Below are 10,682 nucleotides of genomic sequence, written 5' to 3' on the forward strand. Positions count from 1 at the left end.
GGGGCGGTTTACAGAGCCGGGCCGGCAGGGGCCTGGGCAGGCAGCGGCTGTTTGAAAGTTCGCCGCCGGGCTAGCAGCGGCCTTTCGGTGGCGGCTGGCAGGACTGGGCCCCTGCACCTCGTGGCCGAGACAAACTGATACTTCCAATAGACTTACTAATTCCCGGCAGGTCTCCTTTCAGCGGAATTTTGCTAGAAGTTTCTCAGCAGGTAGCATGTAGGTGTATTAATGGGTCTCTCTGATCCCATTACTGTGGAGGTATTGAAAGTGCTGCTTCCTCGCTGGCCGCCATGTTAGGTCTCAGTTAGCAGTATTGTCTAGAGCAATTATTTACTTTGTGCTGGATGGTGATCCTGTGTCCCACCGAAGAAAAAAATATGACTTCCTCCTACTGTCTCTAATAATAATGTTCATCTTGAATAAACAAAATTTAAAAACACAATTTTCTGGAGAAGAAAAAATGCTATCATGCTGAGACAGCAAGGTCAATATTATTTTAGTTTATTGATAAAATTAGCTTTGCATATTGAATTTAGTGAGAGGCTTATAGTATGGCATTAAGATTTAGGAATAAAAAGTGGGCATAAATTGGAAAGTTACTGAGAATATTATTATCAGTATTAAAAGTCCCAGGATTATTAGTAAGAGTAGCCCCAACAGTAGTATTAAATACAGTGAACTAACAACTACTTCATCTAATCCTCAATTATAAAAGCAAAATAATACTTTCCCTGTCTAACCCACACCATTACTATGAGGAGCAAATAAAATGGAGATAAAATCGAACTGCTATAAAGTGTTTTAAAATATTTTTAACCCACTGAATTTAAGCTTTCTTCCAGATTCAGAAAACAGCTACATAATTCAACACCTTTGCAAGTTGGTAATGTCATTATACTTATTTTTACAGCTGAGGATACACAGTCCTAAAGAGGTGAAGAAACTCATCTATGGTCACAGAGGAATGAACACAGAGGGAGGACGGGCTTTAAGCCCAGGTCTGATTCCAAAGTCCATGCTTTTAACCTCTATTTTACTAAATCCAGAGTATTTCTGTGAAGGTTAACAGACTAAAAGAGATGTTTATAAAATAGGAGCAAATTTGCATTCATTATACACCTAAGGGCCTCAACCCAACTGCCCACAGTAGGGAAGAGAGTGGGCCAAACAGGTCCTTTCCCATACCACTTTTTTCCTCAAAAAAATTTTTTTTATTTAAAAAAAGTCCTATGACTCATGTTTTTTCATATATAAAATATATATGTATTTTTTAAGTGATTTAGACTGAACCTAGGATAGCTACCAAGAAGAGGACAAAAATCAACTAAGAGCAAAATACAGAGGGCTGGGGCTGTATCTCAGTGGCAGAGTGCTTACCTGCCACTGTGTGAGGCACTGGGTTCGATCTTTAGCACCACATAAAAATAAACAAATAAAATAAAGGCATTCTGTCCATCTACAACTACAAAAAATTTTTTTAAATATTTAGAAATACAAAGTAACTTTCAAAATACTGGGATGAACTGCCTTTTATTGGGCTCTAACCCAGGAAATTGCATTGGGAAAAGTGACTCTTGTCAAATATCACTTTTATGTAAATGCTAATAAATAATCATAATACAATCTTAAAATCAACCCAAAATCAAAGAGAAGTTAGCTTTCATACTCTTAAATAGGGATGAAATGGTTATATTTGAGCAGTTGTCCTAATAACTTAACTGTGGGAATCCACTGAGGCTCAGCTTATCCCACAATAGCTAAAAACAAATAAAAAACCATTCGAGAATGACAACAAATACAGTCTTTATTCTCTGTGGTACAAAAAACCAATCACAAGCCCATCTTTGTGAGACCTAGCTAACAAGAACATTATTTGAGTTGGGTAGAAAGAGAAGGATGGATTGCCAAGGGGGAAAAGTTATTTATTAGGCTGTGACAAGCTTTTAAATGTTTGCATTATCATTAGCCAACTGCTTCGTTCTCTAGTTTGCACACCTGCTGCCTCCAGCCAAAGCTATCGAAGTGGCAAACCTAAAAGCAGGGACCACCTCTAAGATACTGGCACCCTCTTCTGAGTCTTTTGTAGTACTGCATGTACAAGTTTCTGAAGTTTTTTTTTTTCTTAATAAAACTATAAACTAATAACTTTGTGGGTAATATTTTCCAGATGATTTTAAATTTCTAATTCTGTGAATAAAGCTAAATTTAGCCCAATAAATACATGAAAAGCATCTTCAAAACAAATTTATGCCAATAAAAGAAAACCAACTATGTTCTCCTAACAATCCTAACAGTTTATATATATGAGCTGATTTTATTACAAGAATTATAATGATGATGACAATAACTATATATAAACACCATACCATGTTCCTGGTACTAGACATGAATAACTAGCTTAATTTTAAGAGCAAATTTAGGAGCTGATACTACTACTCAGTTCATGTTATAAATGTGGCAAGAGAGGCATCATGAAGTTAAGTACACACCCAAGGTCATGCACCTAGTAAGCAAGTGGTAAAGATAAAAGTCCAAACTCAAAAAAGACGACTCTAGAGCCTTAACCTTTATTGCACCTTGTGATTTTATACGCAAATCTCTCTCTGAGGTAGAATGGAATTGATATGATAAAATTAAATATGATTTTAAAAGAAAAAAATGTGAATTATAAGAAAATGTCAACTACATCAACAAATCTCTCATTTTCCACAAAGCGTGAAACTATACAGACAAAAAAAAAAAAAATACAACATGAAATAGTTTCAGTCCCTTCCCCAAGTCTTTTTCCATTCCTCCCATACTTGAAGATTCTGTTTCTCCAAAACTATGATGCTTTTATTCTTTTTCCTCCACATTCCTTTGTCGATCAAACTATGCCCTTATTTATCTATTGTCTGGTTGTTTTTTAAAAAAATTAATCCACATTATATGCTTTATCTTTCTTTTATACAGAACTACTCCCTATTCCTACCTAAATTATATCTATTTCACTGAGATCTTTTTAAAATATTTTTATTAAGACAGTATCCAAATAAGAACACCAATTCCTTGTCTTTGATCCTTGAAAATTCAACAGATGAGAATTTCCCTGGGATTACTTACTCCTCCCTGAAGTGAGGGCCAATAGATGAGATAATCTAAGATTTCTGAAAACACTAACTTTATTTTCAAGCAGGATATACATGAAAAGACACTGTCTAATGATCTATAGTTCAAAACTACATCTATTTAGAACATTTACAGATTCTACAACGTGCCTACATAAAACTATTCATAATATTAAAAATTAAGGATGTTTTGCATATAACCCAAACACAGGATAATTAACCTCATTGACACTCATGACAATTTACAATGGATGAGAATTAGGCTTCTAATGCAATTATTTCTTTCTTATAAGTATCCTTTCATTTGAATATTTAGAATATACTCTAAAGTACAAACTTGTTAAAAGTCTAAAATATTAAAATTGTAAATAAATAGCACAGTTTTAATTTGTTAGAGCTAAGAACAAGTGGAACAAGGTGATTAGATTTTAGTACAATAAATGATCACACTGCTGAAGAATAAATTATAACATTATTCATATTTTCCAAATCTAAACATTAAAAAATAGCACTTTTGAAAATATGTCAAGGTATCAATTCCACATGCATCCCAGAATCCCTTTACCTCGGTCTGCAGGATGGCAGCTCTTTGTTCCTTAGCAGTCAAGGACTCCTTCAGCACCTCAATGTGTTGTTTACTGTCGGAGAACTGGTTTGTGAGCGTTTCTAGCTTTGTCTGTAGGGCAAGTAGTTCTGTGTCTTTTCTGGACAGCTCCTGTTTCACCTGGCCAATCTAGGAAAAAAAAAAAAAAAACACTCTAAGGAAAAAAAAAAAAAAAAAAAAGACCTCTCATCTTGACCTCTGACAAATCTAAATCACAAGATATAAAACTAAGACAGAAGCCTGGGGTGTAGCTCAATGGTAGAGCACCTCCTTAGCAGGCACAAAGCCCGGATTCATTTCTCAGCACAGTAGGTAGGTAGGTAAGGTAAATAAATAAATAAATAAGATACAACATATTCATCTCCTTTCCATCATCTTATGTTGGATCTCACCACCACCTCCACATCCCCTAAAAATGAAGCTTATTCAACAAAGAGGGAAATTTCCACTTTTCATTTGTTGTCTTCTAAATATTCTTTGAAACCCTTTAGAAAAGAAATGGAAAAAAATTTCAAACTCAATTAGATAACTATAAGATAGCAGTATGCACCTAAACTCCACTGTTCTAAAAAAGCAGTTTCCATTTTATTAAATCAGATCTCTCTAGAATGTAATGGATCAAACGTTAGATTAATGTACATATATAACAGAAGGAAAAAAGAAACCTCCTGATACTACTATTTAAATTCAAAAGGTAGTGCTGCATCTCTATTTTTTTGTTAAGTTTTATTCTCATTCTCAAACAAGTTTCATAAAAGCCTTATCTTAAAAGTTGTTTCTTTCAGTGCTACAAGTTATTACAGACATGTGTTTTTTAAAATTGTATAATTTTTGTTATGTGTATAAAACTTGACAAAAAAGATTCTATCTATAAAGTTCTATCACCTACAATGTGTCATACCATCAAAATGGATAAAAGTTAATGCATTAAATCTCTGTAAAAACCTACATGTGTAATTTAAAGTTTGTTACTCTGAAAGGGTAATCCATAAATCAACTGATGCCATTCATTACCTCATAAAAATCTCTCTTAACTAGAAAATACTTTCTTTCAAACATTTCCTCTATATCCCTATTGTTTCTAAGAATTTTTTGAAGTCTTTTATTCTAAATGTAAACCAAATAAACATAAATTAGATCTGCTTTTATATTAAGTCTATCACCCAACAAGGTACTAAAAGACATTGTTGAAAGTATAAATTAAACAAAAGTCAGTAATTTCATTATCACTGATTAAATGAAAAGTCCTTTTCTTTTTCTTTCTTTTTTCTTTCTGGTAGTGCAGGGGACTGAAATCAAGGGTGCACTACCACTTAACTACATTCCCAGGCCCTTTTTATTTTGAGATGAGGTCTCATTAAGTTGTTACGGTTGGCCTCAAACTTATGATCCTCCTGCCTCAGCCTCCCAAGTAGCAGGTATTACAGGCATGAGCCATTGCATCCCACAAGTCCTTTATTTTAAAAAAAACTAAATACTAGAGTATTTTATTGTAATAATCTCAGGTAAAAGGGGTAAAGCTTTTAAAAACAATTTCCCAAAAGGAAATAAATTTTACCAGAAAATTTTAAGAAACACTACAAATAAATTTCTAATTTAGACTTCCATTTTAACAAAAAAATAAGCATTTTTCTCATATGAAATCTGTTTACTAATAAAGTTATGCATTCATACAATATTTCTGTATGCTAATTATAGGCCAAGTACTTGTAGATACTGATGATATATCTATCACTTTATCAACAAATAATTCACATTACTATTATCCCATCCCTAACACATAGATTGCACTAAAAATGCATCTGTTTTATAAATGAATATTCAGAAGAAATGTTTAAAGTGTTACCACTTCCTTAGTAAAGAACTATGGCCTAAAGGTTATTCAAATTTCCAGCTACTTCCAATCATAGGATCAAAAATAAATATAAAATCTCAGTTTCCTCATCATCTGCATTATTGAATAAGCTTCACATACTGTTATACTGGCAGGAAAGACTGAAAAAGGAAAGAAAATATTTTAAACGAAATTTAGAAGCACAAATTTTCCTTAAAGACTCAGAAGAGGAGAGAATATTATAAACAAAAAGCAAATAATAAAAAGTCACAAGCACAAGACTTTGCAGTCAGCCACATGTTAGGCTGAGAGAGCTATGTCTTTGAGCAATTACTCTGCCTCTTTAAATTTTGGTTTCCTAACTTGTAACAGGAAGAAATTATACCAGTGTCACTTTCTTGTTTAGGGATTCAATAAAATAATGTATGAAATCCATTTTGCCTAACATTACACAGAAATCAATAATAGTAGCTAAAAAAATAAAGGAAATAATAGATTATCTTCTCCTCTAGACATGGTCAAGCCATTAGCCAAATTAGACTCTTTCAAACAAAACAGTTTGCTTTTTATCAATACTATAAAGTGGTTCATAAACAGCAAACATACCAAATCAGCACAAGATTTTTTCTATTCTGCATTACAGTCTTAGCCAACAATTATTTCAATAAGCAGTTTTCCTGACATATTGACAAGTATGTACAAAGCTGAATACAGGGCAGACAGTGAAGAACTCACAAGCATAGTTTCTGAAACCAGAATGCTTGTATAAAACCAAACCCTGACTCTTAAAAACTGTCTTTTCCTAGGCATCATTCTGTTTTCTTGGTTTCCTCATCTATAAATTGGGGTTGATAAATTCAGAAGGTTATAAAGAGCTTACAATAAATTAGTATTAGCTATTTTATTATTATTTATTATTATGTTTTGAAATGAAATATTAAGTTCATTAAACAGAAGGTTGAACTAGATTTAGATACTTGATATGTCACACACTAATTCAAATTTATTGATAACTCTAAATAAGCTAATTATTTTCTATCCATCTGCCCTAAAGAAAATAACATTTGCTGCAGAATCACTTAATGAGAATTTAAAGGCAATGTCTACATAAGAGGTATTCTACGTGAGAATTTCAAATTCAAATGGACTCTAGGTGATGGGCCTAAAACATCTGTAATTCCTGCATGTAAGAAGAAAAAAGACCACTATTTATATAAATCAACAAGTATCTAGTAATAATGGCTTGAGGGGGAAAAACAAGCTTTGAAATACCTTCCATAGAAGAATAAAAGCAACAATAAAGAACCATGTTATAGGGCTTCCAGAAAACACAGGGCTCAGTGCATACAAAGTGGCATCTGGGTCAAACTAGTGAACAGGAGTCAGTTAAAGAACAAAGCAGGCTGGTTAGTGCTAGTGGTGGGCGAAGTTGCCAACCACAGAGAATGAAAGTGTAAGCCACCCAGAAGCCAGAACTGGCAGGGTCCCACTGTGGGATCACTGCACACAAAGAGGTAAATCTTACGGCAAAGACCTCAGCCTGAAGACCAGCTGCTCTCTTTTTCAGCTCCTCCCCTTGAGCCTCTTTCGAACTTAGTTCCTCCTTCAGTTGCTCTACCTGTCACGACATTGTTATTCTTTTTCACTCATGTGTCAAGTTAGGTCATCTTATTAACTACTTTTGAGCCAGAACTGCCACTGGAAATAACAATGACTCATTTACACAATTAAATCTGTTCCCCTAATTCCCTCTTCAAAGGGACATAGAAGGTTTCTCAGTTTTCACAGGCTTGTGTGTGGTTTTTTCAGTTTTGTTTTGATTTTTTAATAAACTGTCATGTGCTATCAACAAATGGAAAACATAAACATACAGACTTTATTGCAGTGTATTTTGTTGTCAAGGGGTGAAAAACCCAAACTAATAGAAGGACGGATATGTGAATTTTTAAGTTCAAAAATTAACATGAAATTGCCAGATGTCATTGATAATAGATTCTTTTTTTTTTTTTTTTTGGCCGGGGGTGGGGGGGGAGTACCAAGGATTGAACTCAGGGACACTCAACCACTGAGCCACATCCCCAGCCCATTTTGTATCTTATTTAAAGACAAGGTCTCACTCAGCTGCTTAATGCCTCACCATTGCTAAGGCTGGCTTTGAACTTGTGATCCTTCCTGCCTCAGCCTCCCAAGCCACTGGGATTACAGGCATGTGCCATCATGTCCAGCTGATAATAGATTCTTAATAGTAAGGAAATATTTTACAGACATATAAGGCAGGTGTGGGTACTACAACAAGAAACCAGAAATGCGGGAGGGAGTTACCATGGTGTTATCTCTTACACTACTGTGAATGTTTCAGTTTTCAGTTCTTGGGTATCCATTTGGGTAATACAGTCGAGAAATACTGTCAAATTAAAATTTTACTACCATTACAATTGTGATTTTTAATTAAACCACAACAAAACTGATACCTTCAATTTGTCTAAACAGTTTATCAACTCAAACTAAATGACTTTGGATATAAGGAAGAAATAATGTGACTGATTTTAAAACACATGGTGTCAAGTAAGTCTCCATGGTATCTATCTTATTACACTATACCTGAAATGGACATGGACAGCAAAAAACCTGGGGGCAAATGGACCTTCTCCAAGGGATACAGCACAGAGCTTTCCTGTATTTAAAGGGGAAATACAGTTTCATTTAACCCATTTCAGGAAGGAGGAAAAAAAAAAAAAAGCTGGATTCAGCCTCTTGGGATTTTGACTTAAAATATTTCACAAGAGGTAGAGAACTGGATGTCTCATATAATGAAGAAAAACACATCTGGATATAATACTACTAAATCACCTCAAAAGTACTTATAGATAGGATAAGTTAAATTATAAAAATATATACTTTGTCTCATACAAGTACTTTTATTTTAAATAAAAGCTTATAATAACTGTATGATATCAGTAATTTTGACCTAAATTCTGGGAAAATTCCATTTAAAAGAATGCTTCCCCAATGTCTGATAAAACAATAAAGTAGATCTTTATCATTACTAAAGAGGTAAAAATATGCATCAATCTTTCACATCACTCCTATGACCTATAGTAGTATTATACACCATTACCTTGTTTTTCATAAATTTAGAATGGCTGCGATACACCTCCATTTGCTTCATTTCTTCCTCCCGTTCTTCAGTACTCAAAGCCCCATTTGATTTCAGCATCTGAATTTCCTCTTCCAGGTCCCGGAGCCCACGCTCCATAGAGGAAATTTTTGAATCCTGAGGACAACAGAAGAGTCAAACATTAGAGTATTCACAAAAACTCAGAGAAACTAAATAAACAGGTCTTTTTAAATGTTAAAATTAATAAAGATAAATAGATATACAAAAAATGCTGCCGGATTTGGTGACTTGCTTCTAAAAGACCTCCTTTATAGTCATCTGGGTGAGGGGAGGAGGACTTTCATATCCACAATATGATTTTCTGTACCTCTTCCTCTAGTTCTAGACCCTTTTGATCAAAATTGAGATCACTAAAGAAGTAGAAGCAATGGAGAAATGGTTAAAGTTTCTTTGCATTTTATGAGTTGACAAATTTCTGGTGTGGGGGAGCAGTAAAGGCTTTTCTAGTTCCAGTAGTTTATCATTTTACTTAGTGACCCCTATAAAGGCATAGTTCCCCCCAAAGAGGGAGAAGGAGTAAGAAGGTTTCAAAGATTTATAATAATGCATGTAACTGTATATGTGTAATAAAAATTTTATAACATTCTGTTTCAGAAAAATAAAGGTATGATTATATTAACAGGTGCTTTTTATAATATTAGCAATCTTTCTCTACTCCATACATTTGAAATACTTAATAATTTTTTAAAAACTGGGCACATTAGCATATCTCTATAATGCCAGTTACTCAAGAAGGCTGAGGCAAAAGGATCACTTCAGCCTTAAGAGTTCAGGGCCAGCTGGGCCACATAGCAAGAATCTTGTCTCAAAAATAAATAATACAAAATACATGTATGAAGATGTGAGAAGGAAAACAAAAAAAATAGTGTTACCCTAGATTAGGGAGAGAGAAGTGATGGGAGGGGAGGGGTTGGGGACATAGGAAGGATAGTAGAATGAAACAGACATTATTATTACTATGTGTATATATGTGAATGCATGACCAATGTGATTCTGCAACCTATATACTCAGAAAAATGAGATATTATATCCCATCTGATTCAAATGTATGATATGTCAAGGTCATTGTACTGTCATGTGTAACTAATTAAAACAAATTAAAAAATAAAATAAATAAAATTATTTCTATGAAAAAAAATAAGTAAATAAAAATCCCTGTTCTTGTAAATAATCATCCTTACCACAAATATCACCTTCTAGTATTAGATCCCTCTATATTCAATTTCTTGATTTTGTTTTTCATAGTATCTAATTTATCTCCAGATTACTAATGCATCCATTACATGAAAATTCCTGCATGGAATGAATAGTTCACATTTGTTGTTGCACACACTTATTTGCCTAAGAAATAGAGACCATAAAGAGTCTAAATTAAGCACAGTTTATTTTACTTAAGGCTTTAGAAAAAAAAAAACTTCGAAATTAATTTCCTTTCCCATTTACCTCAAGGATTTCTTAGTTGGCTTTCCTTGCCATCTTAATTCCTAGAGCATGAAGATCAAATAGTTTAAGGATCTGTCATGAGACAACTACAGCTAGTTATTTTCAGGTTTAAGGACAAGAGGAAGGGGAAAGTGCCCTTGTATCACTTATTGTAATACCTTTAAAAATATATATCCGAAAAAAATAATCTAGTCAAAATTTGTATTTTGTTCAAAATTAAATGTATTGAAAACAACACACTTAAACAACAATTCAACTTCAACCAGGATTATGGTTTATTCATTTAAAAACAGCCTAATGCCATCTCCCAAGCCATAAGAGTACTACTTTAATTGCACTATCTGAACTTTCCTTTTGGAAGCTTTCTATAAATTTTTCTGTAAGTATCAGGATACAATTCCCTAAAAATGACTAAAATACTATCCATGTGCATGTGACTAAAAGAAAGTGAAATGTAGGTTTCCACTGGGGGTTAAAAAAGAGAACCAACTTTAAAGAGGGGTGGGGGGAGGGGGG

The 10,682-nt window shown here is 33.7% G+C and overlaps 1 protein-coding gene across 20 annotated transcripts in view; it reads right to left on the reverse strand.

Annotated features, from left to right (window-relative positions):
- Positions 1-10,682, reverse strand: part of Erc1 (ELKS/RAB6-interacting/CAST family member 1) — a 1,605,700-nt gene that overhangs the window by 416,405 nt on the left and 1,178,613 nt on the right. For 10 of the 20 annotated variants that reach the window (XM_048787497.1, XM_048787504.1, XM_048787499.1 and 7 more), the window contains exons 5-7: positions 8,664-8,819; positions 7,071-7,163; positions 3,673-3,840 (exon numbers count right to left, since the gene is read on the reverse strand). In XM_048787497.1, the coding sequence (XP_048643454.1) occupies positions 3,673-3,840; positions 7,071-7,163; positions 8,664-8,819 (417 nt within the window). The remainder of the gene's footprint in view (positions 1-3,672; positions 3,841-7,070; positions 7,164-8,663; positions 8,820-10,682) is intronic. The other 10 variants (XM_048787503.1, XM_048787506.1, XM_015500777.2 and 7 more) reach the window with 2 other exon arrangements.

This window comes from Marmota marmota, unplaced genomic scaffold (genome assembly GCF_001458135.2).
Source record: "Marmota marmota marmota unplaced genomic scaffold, marMar, whole genome shotgun sequence".
Lineage (NCBI taxonomy): Eukaryota > Metazoa > Chordata > Mammalia > Rodentia > Sciuridae > Marmota > Marmota marmota.